At 41.2% G+C, this 23,241-nt stretch overlaps 3 protein-coding genes across 5 annotated transcripts in view; 2 read left to right on the top strand and 1 right to left on the bottom strand.

Moving 5' to 3' along the window:
- The first annotated feature begins 2,388 nt into the window (after positions 1-2,388).
- LOC149823190 (uncharacterized) lies at positions 2,389-4,859 on the top strand. The gene has a single exon (XM_090019977.1). It carries the CDS (start codon positions 2,452-2,454, stop codon positions 4,561-4,563), a length of 2,112 nt encoding a protein of 703 aa, XP_089876103.1. The 5' UTR covers positions 2,389-2,451; the 3' UTR covers positions 4,564-4,859.
- A 5,327-nt stretch (positions 4,860-10,186) lies between these two features.
- Positions 10,187-16,093, top strand: LOC149823189 (uncharacterized). Its single transcript, XM_090019976.1, has 7 exons — positions 10,187-10,386; positions 11,589-11,611; positions 12,984-13,091; positions 13,615-13,729; positions 14,739-14,888; positions 15,294-15,357; positions 15,446-16,093. Exons 2-7 carry the CDS (start codon positions 11,589-11,591, stop codon positions 15,919-15,921), a joined length of 936 nt encoding a protein of 311 aa, XP_089876102.1. The 5' UTR covers positions 10,187-10,386; the 3' UTR covers positions 15,922-16,093.
- Positions 16,094-17,560: 1,467 nt separating this feature from the next.
- The window catches only part of PHS2 (alpha-glucan phosphorylase 2), a 33,857-nt gene continuing 28,176 nt past the window's right edge, over positions 17,561-23,241 (bottom strand). For all 3 annotated transcript variants that reach the window (XM_090018709.1, XM_090018710.1, XM_090018711.1), the window contains 3 exons: positions 19,086-19,349; positions 18,127-18,317; positions 17,561-17,982 (listed from right to left, as the gene is read on the bottom strand). In XM_090018709.1, coding sequence (XP_089874835.1) covers positions 17,856-17,982; positions 18,127-18,317; positions 19,086-19,349 — 582 coding nt within the window. In that variant the 3' untranslated portion in view covers positions 17,561-17,855. The remainder of the gene's footprint in view (positions 17,983-18,126; positions 18,318-19,085; positions 19,350-23,241) is intronic.

Below are 23,241 nucleotides of genomic sequence, written 5' to 3'. Positions count from 1 at the left end.
TCTAAATGAAAGCAGTCACTGCTAAAAGTTAGAAATTGAAGAGTTTGGATATGCGAGGATTTCGGCAAATTGGTAGGCATTTGGCGGAGCTTGTTATTTTATAAGGACAATACAATTATTTTTCATTCTAAGAATTGGTAGCTTCTGCCACAGTAACAGTAGGGCTGGATGACTGGTTGCAGGTGATTTGTGGCCCGACCCAAACGGGTCAGTCTTGGACTTAGTTTTCAGAAGAAGGTCCGCCCTGAATCGGGCTTAAATCCAACATGGCAAAATTTAGGGTTGGGTCAAGTCAGCCCATGGGGTAACAAGCTGTCTGTGATATATATATATATATATGAAAACTGAAACCTAAAAAACTGGCACAATGCTTAATAAAACACGCTATTGGATGTTTGGTGTTTTTTTAATTTTCAACCCTATAGATGCATTTTGGATGAAAAAAATGGTATTTGAAGCTTCAAGAATTTATAAAAATTATAAGCGGTTGATTTTTGAAAACTTATAAAAGTCTATTCTTGCATTGAAATCAAATGCTTTAAGAAGTGATTCATATAAAAAAAACATATATATACCACATATGTATGGTCAGAATTTCAAAAAGAAAAAACACCAAAAATTCTATAGCATGTTTCCTTTAGCACCCTGCCCATTTTGTAGTTTTTTATTTCTCTCTCTCTCTCTCTCTCTCTCTCTCTCTCTCTCTCTCTCTCTATATATATATATATATATATATATATATATATATATATATATATATATATATATATATATATATATATTTGGTACTATTGAAGGCATGAAACTATTGAGCCTAAATCATTTTGTTTCATTTCTTTTTTGTAAATCGAACTTTATGGATATGATCTACAGGAATTTTTTAGTAAAAAAAATTAAATCATGTGATTGCGATGTGTTAGCAGGTTTTTTAAGGGATTCAAAAACCAACAACCCATAACGTGCTAAAATTTTATGTCTTAAAAAAACAAATGTTTGGATCAAAATGGCATGATCCGAGGTTTGATCCCTAGCAAACAAACCATGTTGAACACATCTTTGTGGTCAGATTGGGTCTTTAAAGCTTGAACCTGTGATTTCCAGTTCAATAGTTCAGGTATTCGAAAAATGGATTCATCTTGGATCTCATCTATTCTTTTACATTTTTAATTTTTTTGTTTAAAAAAAACTATAATTTTCAAGAAGGTGAATGAGAAATGTTGTGAATATACAATAACTTGCAACCCGACCTGATCTGAAGTAGGCCCATGAGCCTAATGGGCGGGTCATGGGTTTTGTATTAGATCTGGGCTCCACCTGGTTGGTCAACGGGTCGGGCTTAATTAGGCCCAGTCAAGTGAGTACACCTGGGCCACCAGCCCTCCCATTGTCCAGTCCTAGTTAGCAAAAGCTTCTTTTTACATGGGGAAGACGGCTTCTTTGAAGTGAGAAACTCCTAGCTTTCCTACAAATAAGGAAGCTATGTGAAATCCCCTCCCTAAATGTGAAAAACTTGCTTCTTTTAGTGGAAAGCCTGCTTCCCCTTCACTTCTCAAATCGATTCCCCTTGCTTTCCTTTAGGACCGGTTTGGAATCTCGGTGCTGGAATGGGCCTTTGGGCATTTGGTCATGGTGGTCTTGTTTCGAATCTCGGCGTTAGGATGGGTTTATGCATTTGGGATGGAAAGTGAGGCCCTTTTTTCCTTTGTATTTACACTAAATCATGAATTTAGCTGCCACTTCTTCAAATTCATAAACTCCATAAACGTCCATCCCAACTACATATTTCAAAAAGGCCCTAGAAAGACTTTTAGTTTACTTTACATCGCTTTCCACTCGCTCTCCCCTCACTTTGTAAGTTTTTCATATTAAAAAAAATGTTTTTTTAATAAGCTTTCATGTTGATTCTATATAGTTTTTTACTTATTTTCATGTAGTTTATTATATCCATAGTGACAAATATCGCGAGTTTTTTATAAATCTTGCAATAATATCGCAAGAAATTACTTGAAAGTTTAAAACAACAATTTCTTGTGAGATTTTCAAAATAATGCAAGATTTATGAACAAACATAAATACCATGATTTAAATGTGATATTTACGTTTTAAACGGCTATTTATAATGAAAAAACCATGTATTTTTATTTTTAAATAATTTTTATTACTATTTTTCTTATAAAAAATAATTTGTATATTTTTTAATTAAGTTTTTTATTGCCGAGATTTTGCCGAAAAAATGCGAGATTTATGAATTTTTTCTTCAAATTCTCACGAGTTTTTGTCGTTTTTAACGTTTGGCGCTATGGTTATATCGCTTTCTATTGCTTTATCGTGTGCTTCCTTAATCGCTTCACAACCGTATCACATTCATCAAGTCTCGGTGAAATCTCTCTCTCTCTCTCTCTATGATACTAATCATCACGTTAATGTTTGTAAGTTGGTCTCAAAGTGTAAATGGTAAACTTGATTCAAAAGCAGACACTCAATCCATCATATCTCGTCTCCTTATTGCACAAATGCAAGGACGCAAAGCAGCTGAGGTGCGTACATGCAAGATTAGTCATCAATGGAGTGGACAAAGAAAACGAAACCTTTCTTTGGAACTCCCTCATTAGAAGATACACACTTTGTTGCCATAGATCGCTGGAGCCTCTTTGTTTGTACCAGAAAATGATACGTAACAATGTAATTGCTGACAAGTTCACCTTCCCCTTCGTGCTCAAAGCGTGCACCAACCTTCGAGCAATCAAAGCAGGGCAGCAAATTCACTGCCAAGTCATCAAGAGTAGGCTTGTGTTGGACCGTTTTGTTCGAGGCTGCCTTGTTCATATGTATGCTAAGTGCGGTAGAATTGACGCTGCGCGCATTTGTTTTGATTCCATGCCTTACAAGAACTCTGTGTCTTGGAATTCCATGATTGATGGTTATGTCAAACATGGGGATGTTGATATTGCACGCCAATTGTTTGATAGAATGCCACAGGAGGAAAAGGATTTGTTTTCTTGGAATGTGATGATTGATGGTTATGCAAAAAATGGGCGGGTCGATTTGGCGCGCAAACTGTTTGATGAAATGCCTGAGAGAGATGTCGTGTCGTGGAACTCTATGATTGATGGGTATGCGAAGCGTGGTGATATGGCGGAAACGAGGGAGTTGTTTGATGCGATGCCATCGAGGGATGACGTATCGTGGGGGATCATGGTTTCTGGGTACGTGAATTGTGGTGACATTGAGATGGCTCGTCAGGTACTGGAGCTAATGCCGCGGAATAACTTGGCCTCCTGGAATGCTTTGATTGATGGATATGCTAGAAGCGGTAGTATCGACGTCATGCTACAATTGTTCGAGCAAATGCGAAGGAAAAACTTGGTCTCTTGGAATATTGTTCTCAATGCACTTGTGAAATGCAGAGATATGGAGATGGCGTGCCGAATGTTTGATAGGATGCCTGAAAGGGATATCATCTCTTGGAACACTATGATAGATGGGCATGCTAAATGTGGAAACACTGCAACTGCGCGCGAGTTGTTTGATGCCATGCCATTCAGGGATGTAGTATCCTGGAATTCAATAATTTCTGCATACAAAAACTTTGGTTGCCCTGAGGAAGCCATACGTCTCTTTCATAGCATGTTGGCATCAGGAACTACACCAGATTGCTCCACCCTTTCTGTTGTGCTTTCAGCAATTTCTGACTCAGGCATTCTTGCGGAAGGCAAATGGGTTCATGGTTATGTTGAGATGAACCAAGTACCATTGAGTGGTAATGTTGGTGTTGCACTTATAGACATGTACTCCAAGTGTGGGAATCTGGGGATTGCTACAGATATATTCTGGAGCATACCACAAAAGAGCATAGATCACTGGAATTCGATGATCGCTGGACATGCAGTTCATGGTTATGGCAGTTATGCCATTCGCTTGTTCAAAGAACTGCAACAATCAGCAATGGAGCCTGATGATATAAGCTTCATTGGTGTTTTGAGTGCATGTAGTCATGCCGGTTTAGTAGATGAGGGTCGTTATTACTTCAGCCTCATGAGTCTACAGTATGGGTTAGAACCAAGGATCCAACATTATGGTTGCATGGTCGACCTTCTAAGCCGTGCAGGGTGCCTAGAGGAGGCAAGTTTGCTGGTGAAGAACATGCCTATGAAGCCGAATGATGTTGTTTGGAGGGCCCTTCTTGGTGCCTGTAAGATACATGGGAACATAAACATTGGAGAGGATGCAGCCCAACAATTGATCGAATTGGAGCCTGATGATACTAGTTCTTACTCGCTTCTATCTGACATGTATAGTGCAGCAGGACGTTGGGATGATGCTTTGAAGACAAGGGAGGCGATGAAAGAGAAAGGAATCAAGAAACTGGCTCCTGGGTGTAGTTCCATTGAGTCTATTGTTACTTTTCGTGAGTCTGATGGTACTGTTTATGACTCCACAGTTGGAAACGTGTTGTGTCCTGAAAGACAGAATGCAGATGTTTTTTATGAGAGGAAGCTTGAGTTCTTCCTGGAAAGATACTACAAAGAGGAGACTCGTTTATGGTTTGACACTAAGGACTAGAGGGAAGTGATGGTTCGCCAATTGAAACATGAGAGACTGTCTAGGAATTGAATATGGTTTATTTTAGGGTGGACCGAACTTGGTCATTGAACAATTAAGTTCTCAAACATTGCATGTGAGATGCTTGTCAACTCCACTGCTGCCTATGAGGGAATTTTGGAGGGTACTCTTTGAAACAAGACAAGGTAAAACTTCATGGAAAGAAGTGTAAGAGTGAACAAGGTGGGGGAGCAGTCACCATATGTAAAACATCTGCTTCAGATTGATTTTAAGTAAATGGATGGCCCTCTTCTGAGTCTATGCTGCAATAACTTATCCGTGCCAAACCTTCATTGAGAAAAGTTTGATGTCAATTTGTGCTTGCAAATCTCTTCCAGTGGGATATAAATGGAACAGATGGGACAATATTGCTTCTATAATTTAAACAAAATGCAGAATTCATTCAACTTTCTGACTCTAAAGCTCAAGCATTTTCATAGATTCACCATATGATAGTATATGTCTAAGTTACAGTGATTAGCAGCAATAGGAAGAAGAGCAAAACCAAGCATAGAGATTGTTCCAAACGTTCACCAGATTCTTTAAGTACCTATAAATGGTTCTTTATTCTCCACTGGATTTGTGAGTCTGTAATGTATCTGCTCTTGAAGAATGGCAATTGGTGGCATGACTTTCATTTTTTCAGAGCTACAATGCAATGCATGAATGTGTAACCATTGTGTTTGGATTCATGTGAATTCTCAGAAAAGAGAATTCACATTTCTTAAAACATAGAGTTCTCATATTCGGATTGTATATTTATTTCAAGAAAGGGATTTCTAACCATTTAAAAATCTCACTCGTCCTCTTAGGGAGTACTTCACTCCCAATGCTTACACTCCTGCCTCCTGCATCACTAGACCTGATGTAGGAGCCATTCATTTTGAAATAAAGACCAGCATAATCCAAATGCTTTCATCTTTTTATGGCCTGAGCAACGAAGACCCCTATCGTCATCTCGATGAGTTTCTCGATATATGCTCCATTGCGCGGATCAACAATTTTGGGGATGACTCATTGAGGTTGAAGTTGTTATCGTTATCTCTTAAGGATAAAGCCAAGCACTGACTGAAGGCCCTCGATAATGTTCAGATTACCACTTGGCAACGCATGCAGTATGAGTTCCTCAAGAAGTATTTTTCAATTGGTAAGACAAACCAGTTTTGTAAAGTCATTACTAGTTTCTCTCAGATTGAGGGAGAACAGTTCCATGAAAGTTCTCACCAACAGGTGCCCCGTTGGCAACTGGTGCGATACTTTTACGATGGTCTGCCCGAGAAGGACATGCAAATGATTGATTCTTCGTGTGGGGGCACGTTCATGCTCAAGAGCGAGGACGAGACATGGGCCCTATTCGATACATTGAGTGAGAATGTCATGCATCATGATCTATCATCGCGTGTTGATAGGACCACAATTGTTCTTAGTGGTTCTAAGAAGTGAGAGATTTATGAAGTTGGGTCTGAACATGATCTGCAAACCAAAGTGGACCAGTTGACCAAGAAAGTTAATCAATTATTGGTCAAAAATCAAGTAGAAAAAGTGTGTGAGCTATGTGCTAGCCCTGCACACTTTGTTTATGAGTATTCGACAACACCACTCTATCCCGAATTCGTTTAGGAGCAAGTGAATATTGTCCAAGGTTTCGTCAGACCGATGCACGATCTTTATGCACCCACTTATAACCCGGGATGACGAAATCATCCCAACTTTGCGCAGAGAAATCCACAAGAGCCACCCTCACATGCCTCTCCAGACTAGACAGGATAACCTCCTACAAGGTTACCCGCGTCTCACATTTTCACACGTCCCTCCTCAACTTAGCTTGTCTTCTCTTCAGGAGCCCATATCAAACTCATCTTTTCAAGAAAAGCTGTTTGGGGCCTTTTCTAACATTAAGGTCAACCTCAGTTCTCACACATAGTCGATAGCGAAGCTAGAGACTCATATGGGACAGTTGGCAGAGGCCTTGAGTAGGAAAAGCGAGGAAAGCCTCTCGAGTCAGTCTGTCGTCAACCCGAAGGGTAAAAAACCCATGTATCATGGCCTGCACCTCATAGAGTCTCACAAAGAGCAGACAACCTCTGTTATGACCCTTCGAAGTGGGAAGGCATTTCACCATACTCGGGAGTCGACTGACAAGCCCACTGCCACACCTACTGACCAGTCGATCTCCTCCACCAGGCTCAAGGAGAACGGGCAGGGCCCATGGCCTATGCCTTCTTCGTATATTCTCAGAGCCCTTTTTCCTGAGGCCTTGACCAAACCACACAATTTTGGCAAGCAGGGGCGCGCATGCATGAGATGCTTGATATGTTCAAGTAGGTTCACATAAACATCTCTCTGCTTGACGCCATCCAACAGGTACCTGCCTATGCAAAGTTCCTCAAAGAACTTTGCACACAGAAGAGAAAATTGAGGTCATTGCTCAAGACGATCTTCTTGACTGAGCAAATGAGTTTCGTGTTTCGATACCAAGCCCCACACAAGCTCAAGGATCCTGGGGCACCGATTATCTCGGGTGTTATAGAGAACATGACTATTGAGAGTGCACTGCTCGATCTTGAGGCAAGTGTGAACACATTGCCGGGTTCCCTATACGACACTTTTGGGATTGGGAATTTGAAGCCCACAACTACTGTCTTGCAGTTGGCTGACAGATCTACCAAGCGTCCGCAAGAAATCTTGGAAGATGTGTTAGTTAAGGTCGAGGACTTCTACTTCCCTATCAATTTTCTTGTTCTGGACATGGAGGACACTGATGTCGCTCACCAGATCCCCATTATTCTAGGTAGACCGTTCTTGGCCACAACCCATTCTTGTATTGATTATTATACTGGGGAGATGGAGGTTTCTTTCAGCAACAAGCATATGCGATTACATATCTTTGATGTTGTTGCGAGAGCGACAAGACATGATGATTGCCTCCAGGTGACAGACGTCACAGGAAAGCAATTCGATCCACAGTTGGATGTGTGTCTTGCTCGTCATTCGGTTTATGACTCTCTATCTTTTGAGAATAGCCTTCATATGAAGACTAATCTCGTTCGTTTGACTAGTCTCGAGAGTCAACGTAGGGTCTATAGGGGTAGAGTCAAAGAAAACATAGTGCATAGTGTCACAAATAACACCATTTTTCTCAGAGCTCTGGATTGAGCATGACGTCACGTCCATTGATCTCATGGATGATGAAGGGTCTACAGAGATCCGTCGGGCTGAGGACGTAAAACCTAGCGCTTTATGGAAATCAACCCATATTTGTGATGTAAGCAATTTGCACCAATTGTCAACCGCTGGTTACTTAACCATGAGTCAACATTAACTCGCTGGTTGAAATGTCATTTTCACCTAATTCGTTGCCCTTATCTTCACACTTAATTTAAATTATTTTTTGTCCTTAATCCAAAATCCTTTCTTACTTTGATGCATTCTCCATAATTATGTTTGGTTTTTTTCTCGAGTTAGGCCGACCTAAGCGGTGAACCCCTACCAGAACAACAACCGCCCCATGTGGAAGAGGGATTCGATCATGGGCCTTTAGTTTGACACAGGACCCCACTTACAACATGGGATACCACCTCGGTGGTATTGTTGCACTATTTGCTTAGGATGAAAACGGGTCGATGTTTTGGCCCAGGTTCAAACTGGATTCAACTAACATTAACTGATCCAGATAGTGTATGTTTGAATCTATTTTAGATCTGGAATAGATAAAGTCAATCAGATATTGGTATGTGGATAGTTCTGGATCCTAGTGGGTTCAAACCTGACCCATTTATATTTTCCCTTTGAAATCAGTGTCTCCCTGGATCCAATAATATAGGGTTCAATTTTTGAACTGGATCCTGAACTTTATTGTAGGATTTAAGTTTCACACCCGCCTGGGTCACGACCTGAGTGAAGGTGCGGACCCCTTCCGGGGTTTGACTCCCACCGAATGTGCAAGTGCCTTTAACTGGTGGGTTTTGTAAGGGCTTGGGTGTCCTAGGGTTTTCTTCCCAGGGGAGCGGGAGCGGGAGCGGGGGCGGGAGCCGGTTCTCGGTGAGAGTTCCTTTTCAAAAAAAAAATGTTGGATTCAGATCTGAAACCTAACCCATCCTTCAAAGGTTGGAACCAATATCAGGTCTATAACATTCTAAAAATCAACCTCCTAAAATCTTTGCAAATTTTAGAGGCTCTAAATATTGTTTTGTTTATAAAAAACACATTATAAAAAAAATACTGGAAGAACAGAAAAACTCATTTAGCACGTATACAGAGATAACTAAGTGCTCTAATAATAAATTCTTTAATTTGAGAAAGGTTTATGGATAAAATGGTCATTCTAATTGATAAGTAACAGAAGTTATTAGAGGTAACTGACTTGCTTTCATTTGCTAAACCAGGCACAAACTTTGGCGGGAAGTTGAAAACTTCCAAACTTTTGGTGGTTACTTGAAATTCCCTAAAAATAATGTCCGTTGGAACTAGAGATGGTAATGGACCGGGGAAAACGGGGGCCCACCCCGCTAGACTCACCCCGTTTGGACCCGGGATGAAGGACATGAAACGGGGATCGAGGTGGGGATGAAGGTTAAAATCAAAACCGGTGGGGAGATAGACCTATGCTTTCTCCCGCCCCGCCCCGCCCCATCCCATCTAAGGGGTGACAATGGACCGAGAGGAAACAGGGATGGAGGACATGAAACGAGGATGGAGGCGGGGCAGGAGTGGTTAAAATTCAAACCCATGTGGGGATGGAGGTGGGAATGAAGGTCCAGATTTTGAGACGGGGCAGGAGTGGAGACCTTGTCCCCCCGCCCCGGTCCACTGCCATCTCTAGTTGGAACCCATCCCAACTTATTAGCTATTCTCGAAAGAGCTGCTTAATATTCACTTATTACATTCAACTTTCCTGATTTTCTAAATGCCGTTTCAGACATCAGCATGAGGTGCAAAAAGGATGCTTTGGCCTTTTTTTTTTCATAAAAACAGCTCCTCGTTTCTCATTTCTGTTTGGCTGAACAAAGGCAATGTCACAGTGACACGCCCTCTAGACAAAGCCTCATGGGGCCTATTGTGGTCACGTGTCGGACATGAACTGATGCGACTCTAACACAGCATGCATTATTTTAATATTTACAATTATTTTTAATACTTTTATTAATATAAATAAATAAAAATGTTCTTATATATTAGCACATAAAACTATTTTTTATTAATTAAAAAATTAAAAAGAGATGTGTCTTTATATCTTATTTTTCTAAAAATCCCGTACTAGCGTGTCCACTGGTACCGGTATCTTTGTGATATTCAATTGCAATGGTGAATTGAACGCTGTCACAATATTCTTCAATTGCCCTCGTATCGTGTCCCTTGGTACACTATTTTTAATAGTAAATTATACAAAATTAACTTTTTTCTCGTGTCATTTTACCCGTGTCCATGTGACATAGTCTTCTAATACCGTATTAAGAGGAAGAGTGTTTTTGAAAATTATAAAAAGAGTAGGCAGCCTAAGGTAATAACGGGGAAGCTAAATCGCCTCGTCGGACGCGAACCGGGCGCCTTGCTGTATTTGATGGCGGATTTCGGTTCCGGCGCTAAAACGGAATGAACGGGATTTGAAGGAAGATTTGGCGTCCGCCTCTCCTGAACTGAATCTCCGTACTTCTGATTTCCCCTTTTCCGTATGCGGAAGGAAACCCTAGCCTTTTCCCTCTCTCAGTGTTCGTGTTCGTGCTCGTTCTGAGATAGGTCGCCTGTAATCTCTTATCTGAGGGACCCCATCCTCGGATTGTTACGGTGATTATTCTATCATTTAGTTGATGAAATCGATTTTTCTCTTTTCTTTGTTGTTTAGATCCTGCTTGTTTTCCTCGATGGATGCGTTGATTCGAGGCTTCTCATGGCGAATAAACGAGTTTTTTTTCCTTGTATTTGTTATGCTCACTGGTTTTTCCGTCTTAGCTAGGGCGCGATTTCATTAATATATATTTTTGTCAGGTTGATTGATTTTTATGTCTTAGATAGGACGAGATTTCATAATATATTCATATGTTATTGTAGAAATTAGAATGAAAGGCTAGAGTATAAATTTTTTTGTACTTTTTTAGTTTGAGATAGAAAGTAACTTTTCTTACTCATCATTTTGGGTTTTCGTTGTGGTTTCGTTCATTCTGTGTCTGTGGTGCGAATGGGATTTTTGTTTTGTTTTTGGGTTTTAGTTTTTTCTTAACATTTTTTCTATTTTTTTGTTGCATTACTTAGGGCCGACTCGCGAATTCTGTTGTTTTGTTATTGCTAGATGATGATTCTTTTCTTGTATTTTCTTTTTAATTGTTTTTTTTTTTGTTGTTGATGACTTGTGTCGGTTATTAGAAGCTATTTTTACTCGTGTTTTTTTTATTCTTGTGGATGGTTACGTTAACGATGCGGAATTGAATGTCCTTATATTTTCCATGCATTATTTTCATATACGTTTCATTCAGGTGTATGTGCTAGTGTGTTATATAGGGTCAGTTACCAGAATCCATCCTTATTATTTGTAGAATGAGGAAAATGTGTTTATACTTATCTATTTTTTGTTATTTTCAGAATAGAAATGAATTTGTTACACATCTGTTTGTTTTCCATGTGAATGGTTGGATTTGGGGTTTATTTGTGTCGAAATTCATATTTTACCACAAGTTATTAAGATCTATCATATTTACACTAGAGAACGATTTCAGAGTGCTGTTCTTCCTTTCTGTAAAATGATGGATAATTGCCTTCATCTGTTTTGAGTTCGTTCCTATGAATGTGAGCAAGTTTCTTTCTTAAAATTCTGTCTTCAAACTTGCATATCAGAGATAAAGTGAGATAAGATTTATTTATTTTATTTGAAGAAAGGTTTTTTGCAGTAGTCTATCATGCCTTACATCCTCTTTCCTTTGTGCGTGTTAGATATGCTTTGGTTTGCTTCTTATCTGTCATATTGTTAACCTTGTCCCCTAATCGTTTTGCAGATGTCATACTCCAGAAGGGAGAGGTGCGTACATTTCTTTTATGTATGGAGTGGTTGATGTGTGCTTTTGCTTTTGCACTAGTTGGAGCCACATAGTCACAAAATGTCAGCTGAGATTTTCAATTTCTCACGAAAACAACACTAAAAATCAATTGATACAATTTTCACGGTTTTCCTTTTTTTTTCTGCGAGCATTTGAATGAAACACAAATTAAACGCCTCAATCAGAACTCAAATTTCAGAAATTTTCATTTCAAGACTGTTGTATCGTGAAGCAGGGCATCATGGGGCCTTTTGTAGGCGTGGAGTGTGGCAAGTGATTCGGGTTGTGGCCTGGTTCTCATCCAGCTGAAGATAACATGGGTGGATGCAGACCAATAAAACAAAATCTGTTTTAAAAACAATCCAAATCCGCAATCTTCTCTTGTGGATTCAGTTGGATCCGGATTGAAATCAGATAAATAAAAAATAAAACAGAATCCAATCCGACCCGAATGACTCCACAATCTACTTAATAAATGTTTCTCATTTCACATTCCAAATTAGGTAGATTGTGGAGTCATTTGGGTCAGATTGGATTCTGTTTTATTTTTTATTTATCTGATTTTGATCTGGATCCGACTGAATCCACAAGAGCATATTACGGATTTGGACTGTTTTTAAAACAGATCTTGTTTTATTGGTCCGCATCCACCCTATATATATAAGCAGATAACATATAACATTGACCCCATAACTTCTAGTTATTAGATTAGTTGCCAACTGCCCAAAGTATCTTAATTTGTGAAAGTGGGCGACTTTTGTTTTGCTAAGAGATCATTACAGAAATACCACCACTGTGTATATTTCGAGTAGGATTCCTGATCGGAACCGGACCCATGTCTACAAAAACGGTTCTAAGAGCATTTTTGCTCAGGTCGGACCCGTTTGCAACTGTACCTTTGAGTCTTTGAGCAGCTAAAGCTCAAACAATGTTCAACTCTCAAAATGCAACCCATGAAGGAGGCTGCAATTAGTGCTTAGAGCATGCTTTCCATTGTTGCCGGTCTACAACTCTGTTTGTCCCTCTGCAACTAGTTTATCTCTCTATGTGATATCCAATTGAGGGTCGAGCCCTCTCTCTCAAAAATGATAGGGGAATGAGGTCTGTAAAAATGATCATTGTTAAATCATTTTTAGTGTTTATAAGTGTAAAATACTATTCTATTTTCTCTACTTTTTGTTATTTTTACATCTTTTCTTTTTTATTTGCCAAGATCTTTCCAAGAAATCTCCCAGGATTTTTCCTTGCCGAGAAATTCCCTAGAATGATATTTGTGACTATGGTTGGAAGATGTGTGAGGATTTGAATGTGCGTACTTGAGACTAAATATTGTATGCTTGTGTTTGATTTCAGGTATTCTTCTCGTTCAGTTTCCCGTTCACCTTTACGATCAAGGTTGCGTTCACCCCATATGGATCATAGATCGCGAAGGTCCTTATCAAGGTCAAGGAGCCGCTCAAGGTAAATATTATAGCTTGTGATCATGTAGCATTTGGTCAAGTAGCTTGCTCTTATTTCATTCATGGTTTATATTCTATTGCGATTAGGGCTGAGATGAACAGGTTGTGGCTCGTCTTGTGTTCAGCTCGTAAAGAGCTTTATTGAACTCGTGAAATAGGCTCGGCAAGCCGGACTAAATGGGCTCGTTAACTAGTAATAAATATATTTTACATATATTTTATACCGTGAATAAGCTTAGAGTTCAAATTCCATTGCTTACAACTTTGAAATATTGCAGTTATTTTGTAAATGAGCCATGTTTAGAGTTTAAAATTATATTATGTTTATTTTAAAACTGTATATTATTTGTAAATGAACCTGCTGGAGCTCCGCTCAGCTCACCACAAAAACTGAGATTAGCTTGAATACACTCTGTTTGCTTTTTTGGGTATGCATTTCTAACCATACAATCATGGTGAATCTGCATATATTCAACTATGAAGGCTGTGCTTATGGTCTTTAAATGTAATTGAATGTTTAACAGGAGTAATGAATCAGGTGAAGCAGAGAATCCTGGAAATAATTTATATGTCACTGGGCTGTTCACTCGGATTACCAAGAAAGAGCTAGAAAAACATTTTTCTAGTGAAGGGGGCACGGTATGTAAATATACTTTTCTTACCATATGATATTTTCAGAGCTTGCATCACCTGCTGTGATCTCTCCCTTTCTCGTGTGTAACAAATGTAAACCAAAAAATAACTCGAGAATCATTGTTCTAGCAAAAAGTGCACGGGTATCCAAATTTCTTACTGTATGACAATGTACTGTTGGCCTAGTAGCAATTGCTGGATAGAAATTCATTGTTATCTTTATTTTTTTACATGATTCATCTTTCGCTCCTATTCCAACCTTGCATGAAATGATTCAGGTATAGGAGCTAGTTGCTCAGTGAATGTGAATTTTTTATTGGTTTCATTTTTTGGTTGTTTATATCACTTTCTTTCTCAAGCTACCATTTCCTTTCCCTTATGGGCAATGAGGTGCTGAAGGGACAATGAGCATTAGCCACAAACCAAGGTTTATTTATCTTGATGGAGTTAGATTTGTTAGTTGCTACTTTTGACTGTTGTGCGTCTTTAGGTTTGTGGTTTCTGCATTCTTTTTGCAACCCAGGAAGTGTCCTATGGTTTCCTCCGAATATTTCTATTTCCTTGAGAAAGGAAATCTAAACCCTGGTGGAGGTGGTTTCGAAACTATTTGGCATCTCAACTTGGCAGCACCCACATCACATGGATAGGGCTGAGGATATGGGGATACAGCCTTTTTTTATGAAGTTTCCAATGTAAGTTTTATATAAAGGGATATAGAATGATAGTCAAAGTGAATTATGCGAATCATTGGTAACAGCACTCTGAGCTGATTATACCTGCACCCCGTGTTGCCAAGTTCTCTTCCTTGTGATAGGCAAATTGTTCATGCTGATCACTGTTTCATGCATCACATTCATTATGCCAAACTGGCTAGTGCTTCATGTTCGAAGCTGATCAAATTTTGTACCATGCTGTACTAATGCTTGTTGGTGTTGGTTTGAGTTCAGATGCAAATGGAAATATCTGTGCCTTGTTTGCTTACTTGATTGCCTTCTTTACATCTGCTTTTCTTCAGGTGGTGGAGAGTCATCTGGTCGTGGATCCTCGTACTAGGGAATCTCGTGGGTTTGGGTTTGTAACTATGTCCTCTAATGTGGAAGCTGATCGGTGTGTAAAGTATCTGAATCGATCTGTTCTTGGAGGTCGAATAATCACTGTGGAGAAGGTATATTGCAGTGGCTTTAATGTTTTTCATCATGTGTGTATTGCTTTTGGGGTGGCATATTTAATGTTAAGTCAGATTATGAGTAGCAGCAAGAACACTTTATTTACACGTTGGTTGAAAGATCAGTTTGTTCCAGCAGGTTAGCTGTGTGTAGCAGCTCTACATCAAACATCAAATTCAAACTCAAACTCTCAAGCAAACTCAGACTATATAACCAGAGAGTTGTATGCCCTGCATTTTCTTTCTTTAAGCAATTAAGCATGCATGTTTCATGTGTCTTTGTAGCAGATGGTGTCTGTTGCTTGTGGTTTAAATTTTCAATTGCTCACTGTTTGTTTCCATATGTTGGGTGCCTGATTCTAAGTTCCACTTGTGTTTGACTTCATTAATTTCCAACTTCTGCAGGCAAGGCGAAGGCGAGGCCGAACGCCGACTCCTGGGCAGTATCTGGGTGCCAAGACTGTCAAAGGTAGGTGCTTAATGGGAGGTTGTTTATGTTGATGCATTTATATGGATCATTAATTGCTTTCTTTTTTTCTCTTATTTGAATTTTGCAGTGAGGCGCCGCTCCCCGAGCTACTCGCCTTATGGCCGTTCTGGATACTCTTCTGGGAGAGATCGATCATATTCTCCTTGTGGGAGTCGCAGGAGGGGGAGAGACAGATCGAGGTCTTATTCCCGTGACAGTCGCTCTCCGTATAGGTCACACCACCGATCCTATTCTCGGGGTAGTCGCTCACCTTATGGCAGGCAACACAGGTCGTATTCCCGTGATAGCAGATCTCCATATGAGAGCCATGATTATCGCTACAGGAGGGAGAGATCAAGGTCCTATTCACCTTCCTATAGGCGGGAGCGATCACGCTCTCCTCATGGTCGACAGCACCGCTCACCTTCACCATATGAAAGGCGTAGGAGGTCTGTTTCACGTTCAAGGGACCGTCACCGGAGTGCTTCACCAAGGCACGTCTCGCCAAGGAGCTGCAGCCGTAGCATGATCTCGCGTTCCAGATCTAAATCTGCATCAGGTTGACCTTGAAGAAAATGGTTATTACTCGTATTTGACTGCAAAGCTATACTATTGACTCTTTACTGGGCTGTGTGGAACGTTACATATTCGTTGCTTTTGTTTCCAACTCTTGAGAGGATGTTTGCATTTATATTTCCCGATTGCATTTTAGTGGTTTCGCCTTATCTTTGCTACCTTTTAAGGTCTGTTTGCGTGTCACGGCTCTTTCCTTTCCGCAGAAACAAAATCGGGCCACCCCCCACGGGAACCCTTTCCGCTGAATGAAAGTTGGGGGGGGGGGGGGGTATTGGGTGGTGGGGTCCCGTGTATTTTTGGGCTCCTTTTCTTTCCACAGTTTGTTTGGTCACGGTGGGGCCTGCACAAATGCACGCCCATCGATGCATTTTCATGGAAAGGCCCCACTTTCCGTGACAAACAAACGGGCCTTTAACATATGTGAGATGTTCCAATTACCAATGTATAACTGTCAATTCAAACAGTTCAGGCTCTGTTTGGGAGCCAGTGTTGGAGAGGAGAGAAGGGTTATGGGAGTGGAGATGAAAATGTAGTTGAAAATGGCTCATCTTGGCTCCCAGACGGTGTCTGTAGGTGGTATTAATTACACCTTCATTAAATATCATCTCTGGCTCCTAAACAGGGCCCTAGTGAATCACCCACCAACTGCCCACTAGGGGTCGGGATCGGGTGCAATATGATTGCGCACAAAATTGTGCATTAAGTACTCCATCGCCTTCCATTGGGTGCTGTGGGACTCAAGATGGAGGGTAATCAGGTGTTTAATGCACAAATATTTGTGCAATCATATTGCACCTGATTGAGCACAGTTATAAGAGATATTTTTGGTTTGAGGAAGACTGGGTCTGGACAGGATGAGCAAAACTGCTCTTTCTACATTCACAGGGAAGTGTGGGAAAGTATTTACCTTTCGTAGGCATTTTTTTTCACCAGAAGGGGTTGCCTGAATCTGTCTGATAACTATGTAAGGTTGCGAAGTAGGGTAAATGGGGAAAAATGGTGAAGATGAGAGATCTAAGTATGTTTTCTATTCCGTTATAGTCAGATGATTGATAAAAAAACAAAGCCGTGGAGTAGAGCTCATAATGGACGATCTGTTTTATGATATCAGATATAGATCTTGGTGAATCGTAACCACAAATCTCGTTCTAGGGGTTTGGGTTTTTCTGGGCAAAGGAAACTCTTGAGAGATTTTGAAAAAACTTTTCTCAGCAAGATTTCGGTTTATATAATATTTAGGACACATTAAAAAAAAAAAAAAAATGCGGGTGCCCTAAAATTTTTCATGTTTCATTTTCATGTCTAGCAAAAATAAACACTACAAGGTCCTCTACCGTGTTTTATCACTTCCCATAAGGATTTTAATCCCATCTTGTGATATGGCGAGTTCCCTATAAACATGTTATAAAAAGGACCCCACCTCCCTTTCCCTCAGACAGCAGGATAAAGCAAAATGGCAAAACTTTAGCCTTCTTTTTTGCCCGTCAAAATTACATTAGTCTTCTTACAAATTTAACACGATTTAAGGAAGATAAAAGTATGATAATTCAGAATGTGGTGATATAATGAAAATATAGCGTTGTGTTATGTTCAGTTCGTTATTGGGCTGTGAATTTATCTCAAAATATAACAATAAATTCAAAACATCACCATTGCATATAAAATAACATGCACATGACTTATGTTGGAGAGAGAGAGTACAAGCAAGTTCACGTTCCATGGAGGTGACCTGAAGGAAAGATAACCTAATGAAACCTGTAAGTTCATTGGCAGACTTAATTTCTGTGCGAGTTGGTGACTATAGACTGTCAGCAGCATCCATGCCACTTACAGAGTTCTGGTGAACATATGGAAACGACATAATCTCATATTATGCTTTAAGAAGTCTTGCATGACATGAAGTGAGGATGCCATAATTTTGATCAAGGCACAATGCACTCGTTAATGTTCCATATTTCCTTTGCATACTGCGATATCGTTCGGTCGCTGCTGAATTTTCCACAACCTGCAGTGCTCAGGATAGACATCTTCAACCATCTTTTCCGATCCCTGTGTCAAACATAGAAATATATAGCAAATGGGCATTAACTAGGAAAAATATGCTAGAAGACTCCTGCTAGCATCATTAAGCAGGAAGTATGAAAAACGAGGGTGGGGGGGGGGGAAACCAAAAAAAAGAAGAAACGTCTGTACTTGTACGCTTCGTCGACTCTGGCTTGAGTATCTATATAGCTTGGGAAGTCATGACCAACAAGAAAATAATCGCCGCGGCCATAACCAGAATTTCCTTCCAAGGAATCGAGAAGTGGACCGTAGTCATAGCTTCCAAAAGCACCACTCATGATGAATTGCTTTGCCTCCTCGAACCGGGGATCTGACTTGAACTGCAAAAATGCTAGACTTGTTTAGAATACATAAGCGGTATGATGCACACCTCACATGACTCCGGTGCTGTTTTCTTCGCAGCAATTACATACATTGGTTGACAACCTGCTAACATGCATGACTCAAGAAGTTTGAAGGATTGTGAATACAGCTTTGAAATTTACAACCAGCAATTTTAGCTGGTAATTCATTTGGAAGTATCTTGCAGTTTGGGTTTTTATAGTAAAACATTGTTCAATCAAAGGTGTGCATAAGAATTATTCTCAACTTTTTAACTGCATAAATTGGTTTCTTTTGTTGGCAATGGTTGCTACATTTATTCTTACAGACGAGAGAAAAAGAATCTTGACCTTGTATTTCCTTAAAAATCAAGCTAGGCTTTTGTTTGCAGCCTACTTAGGGAAATCCAAAGTCAAATTAGACATCATTATGAGGGGGCGTTTGACTGCACATCATGGAGTCATGTGGGATGCTCGCTCAGTCGAATGCGGATGCAATTTTTTCGCTCTGACCCCGAAGGGGGGGGGGGAACGGTATTCAAAAATAAAATAAAATAAGATAAGAGGGGGTATCAGGACAGTGTATCTTGGACAAGAACACTGTCCTGTCTGTGCTGGACAGCATTTTCTGTCTAAGCTTCAACAATCAGTCAAATGCCCTCTGAAGGAACACCATCTTTTGTCCATTGAAGGAACACAGTTTAGGAAAACAATATGGATACCCATCAATTTCATAAAGAAGGGAAATGGAGCTAATCGCTGTCTTACCATCCCATCTTCCCTCTCCTTGCGCAATTTGGCAACATCCTCAGCTTTGGCACCGAATAAAAAGAAATTTTCTGCTCCAATTTCTTCCCTAATCTCCACATTGGCACCATCCAGAGTTCCAATTATAAGGCACCCGTTAAGAGCAAATTTCATGTTGCTAGTACCACTTGCTTCCATGCCAGCTGTGCTGATGTGTTGAGAAAGCTCGCTACCTGGAATCAGAATTTCTGCCACAGATACATTGTAGTTTGGGACAAAGACCACCTGGAAGGTCATCAGGATGCACAAAATAAAAGGTTAAGGAAACAATGAGGTACAAAAACTTGAGATTATTCAATTTCATAAATATATTCTTTTAAATGGATCTAGAAATGAATTTACCAACACTGACTAGCAGCACCATGAGATTTTAGCAGTATGAAACTGTGAATTCTTAATATTATCTCAGAAAGACAACAATATGTTCCAACTACATCAGACAAAGCATTTTTACAAATTCTGAATCAATAAAAAACATTGTTTTTCTTTTTATCAGTTCAGAGGTCCAGACTAATATCTTCGTTTGAACTAAACAATTGAGATCGCCTATGTGATATCACACAGGCAGGCTGTCACGGGCTTATTTTGGAAGCCCCGTGCGGCACCTGGCAACCCAACCAGGTCAGCCTTCCTAGTTCAGAAAGCACGCAAACACCCCTCACAAGGGTGTCTAATCACATCCGAGCATACACAATCTCAAAGAGGGCAGCAAAGAGAGAGAGAGAGAGATAGCAGCATAGGCAACGAAAGCAACTTCCATTCATAAGTTGGCAATTACAAAAGGGGGGGGGAGAGCAAGAGAGAGAGAGAGGGGGGAGGGACCCGTTACTTTTCTTGGTTAACGGGGGATCTTAGGCCAAAGGCCATTTATAGAGCACTCGCAGGGGTCCAAAGAGGTATTTACATCAAGTAAGCAGGAATCAACATGGCAGGGTGGAACACACTCCCCCACCCAAACTGGCGCCGTCCTCGGCGCCATCTTTTTTCTGATAGTCTTCGATTGCTTGCTGAAACTGACGAATATTTCGTGGAGTCTCCCAACTGGCATCACTCACTGGTAGACCTTTCCATTTCACTAGATACTTCTTCACTTCTCCAAGATAGTTATGAACATGATCAATGATAAAATCAACTTCTCGTGAGGCTGGCACTGTTGTAGAGGGGGCTCGTTGAGGAATAGGAGCTCGTTGAGGCAGACTGCGACTCAGATCTTCTTCATCTTCGTGGAATGGCTTCAGATTGCATACATGAAAGACAGGATGTACCTGAAAGCTGGGAGGGAGGTCTAGTCTATAAGCTAGCTTGCCGATTCTCTGGACGATGGGGAAGGGTCCATCATACTTTCGAATGAGTCCCCGATGGTGCCCCCGAAATATAGCTGTCCTCTCAGGGTATAATTTGACCAACACTTTCTCTCCAACTTGAAATTCAACGGCCCGTCGTCCCTGATCTGCCCACTTCTTCATTCGCTTAGCTGCTTTGTGTAAGAATGCCTTTGCTAGTTCTGTCTGATCATGCCAGTTCTTAACAAAATTATAGGCAAATGGCGCCTTTCCTCGACCTCGAGCAGCTAAGGAGTGCGGTGTCTGAGGCTGCTGTCCTATCACAATCTCGAAGGGACTATGCCCTGATGATTCACTCTTTTGAAGATTATAGCAGAACTGAGCTATATCGAGTAGATCCTTCCAATTCTTCTGATTAGCGTTCACAAAGTGTCTCAAGTAGTCCTCCAACATCCCGTTAATGCGTTCTGTCTGGCCATCAGTTTGGGGATGAAAACTGGTAGAGAAGTGCAATTCGGATCCCAACAACCGAAAGACTTCTCTCCAAAACTTACCTGTGAACCGAGCATCTCGATCACTAATAATGCTCTCTGGAATTCCCCAATACTTCACAACGTGCTTCACAAAGAGTTGAGCCGTGTCCTCTGCCGAACAATGATTTGGGCCTGGCACGAATGTTGCATATTTTGAAAATCTATCAACCACGACAAAGATGATACTGCATCCCTCAACTGTTGGTAAGCTGACGATGAAATCCATCGAGATACTTTCCCAAGGTCGACTCGGCACAGGTAGTGGCTCCAACAATCCTGCTGTCTTCTGATTCATGGCCTTGTCCTGCTGACAGACCAAGCAGGTACGCACGTACCCATCTATGTCATCGCGCATCTGCGGCCAGTAGTAAACTCGCTCTATCAAGGCAAAGGTCCTCTCTTGGCCTGGGTGACCAGCCCATAGGGAGTCATGGCACTCCTTCAATATTTCTCGTCGTAGTGCCCCCCACCGGGGAACATAAACTCGACCCCCAACTGTCATCAACAATCTATCTTGTTCCCAAAATCGCCTGGTTTTCCCCTCTTTCACCAGAGAAAGCAGCTGTCGCGCCATGGGATCCTTCCGTAAGCCCTCCCGAATTCTATCGAGGAGGTCACTTCGAGGTCCAGTACTTCTACTAGCATCTTCCAACAAGGCCGCCAGTCCAACCTTCCTACTCAAGGCATCCGCCACTACATTAGTTCTTCCAGGTTTATACTCTAAAACCATGTCAAATTCTGCTAGAAACTCCTGCCACCGAGCTTGTTTTGGACTGAGCTTTTTCTGAGTTTGGAAGTAGCTCGTGGCTACATTGTCGGTGTAGGTAATGAATGTCGACCCCAATAAGTAGTGCCTCCAGGCACGTAAGCAATGGACTATGGCAGTCATTTCCCGTTCATGCACTGTATATCGCTGCTCCGCACTGTTCAACTTTCGACTCTCGAAAGCTATTGGGTGACCATTTTGCATTAGTACACCTCCAATTGCAAAATCCGACGCATCTGTATAGACTTCGAATGGTTTTCCTTGGTCCGGTAATTGCAACACTGGTTCCTTGGCCATGACGTCTTTTAGACCTTCGAAGGCTTGCTGACACTCTCCTGTCCACTCCCACTTTTTGTCTTTCTTCAATAATTCAGTTAGCGGCGCCGCGATAGCTGAATATCCTTCGATAAAGCGCCGATAGTAGTTTGCCAGACCTAAGAAGGATCGAAGCTCCGGAACCTTGGTTGGACTTCCCCAATCCTGAATAGCTCTTATCTTCTGGCTATCCATCCTTAAGCAGCCTTTCCCGATCACGTGGCCCAAGAAACTTATCTCATCCTGGCCGAACATACACTTTTCTCTTTTTACACATAACTCATTGTCTCTTAAAATCTTGAACACTATGCGCAGGTGTCGCATGTGTTCTTCCATATCCTGGCTATACACCACAATGTCATCGAGGTATACAACCACAAAACGATCCAAGTGAGGATAGAATATCTGATTCATCAGTGTAGAGAACGTTGCAGGAGCATTCGTCAAGCCAAACGGCATCACCAAAAACTCGAAAGCACCATACCTCGTCACACAAGTGGTTTTGGCTTCGTCTCCTTCGGCAATTCTGACTTGCCAATACCCCGAACGCAAGTCCAATTTCGAGAACACCCGGGCTTCCCCTAATTGGTCAAACAAATCAGCGATCAGTGGCAGGGGATATTTGTTCTTGACAGTCAGTTTGTTCAGTGCCCGATAGTCCACACAGAGCCTTTTGGACCCATCATGCTTGGTTTGGAATAAGACAGGGGCTCCAAAAGGGGCTTTTGAAGGGCGAATGATTCCGGCAGCCAACATTTCGTCTAACTGTCTTCTGAGTTCAACCAGCTCGGGTGGGGCCATTCTGTAAGGCACCATGGCAGGGGGTCGTGCACCTGGCACCAACTCAATCTGATGATCTACTTCTCTTCGCGGTGGCAACTGTCTCGGCAACTCCTCGGGCATTACTTCTTGAAATTCTTCCAATATTGCGGCTATAGGTGGTGGCACCTCCGTAGGAAGTTTCTCACTGGTTTCCTCTCTCATTGTCACTAGAAATGTTTGATCACCTCGTTGGAGGCCCTTCTTGATTTGCAGGGCGGAAACCAAACGAACATTTGGTGCCCCCAACGTCGAGGCAGGAATCATACATGGTGATTCTTCACTCATAAAGCTGACAACATCCAAGTGAGGCATAGGCACAGCCTTGCTTGCTCGTAAAAATTCCATCCCCAAAATGACTTTGAAGTCATCCAACGGAACAATAGAGAAGTCTGTTCTGC

This window comes from Nuphar pumila, chromosome 10 (genome assembly GCF_984573655.1).
Source record: "Nuphar pumila chromosome 10, dmNupPumi1.hap1.1, whole genome shotgun sequence".
Classification (NCBI taxonomy): Eukaryota; Viridiplantae; Streptophyta; class Magnoliopsida; order Nymphaeales; family Nymphaeaceae; genus Nuphar; species Nuphar pumila.
This window is presented reverse-complemented; position numbering and strand designations above follow the sequence as displayed.

Bases quoted from the DNA above. Each gene is read 5' to 3' on its own strand.
- LOC149823189 (XM_090019976.1), top strand. From the start codon at position 11,589: ATGTCATACTCCAGAAGGGAGAG. The intron at 13,092-13,614 runs GTAAATATTATA...AATGTTTAACAG, and splicing joins AGGTCAAGGAGCCGCTCAAG to GAGTAATGAATCAGGTGAAG. The intron at 15,358-15,445 runs GTAGGTGCTTAA...TGAATTTTGCAG, and splicing joins GGGTGCCAAGACTGTCAAAG to TGAGGCGCCGCTCCCCGAGC.
- LOC149823190 (XM_090019977.1), top strand. From the start codon at position 2,452: ATGGTAAACTTGATTCAAAAGCAGACACTCAATCCATCATATCTCGTC.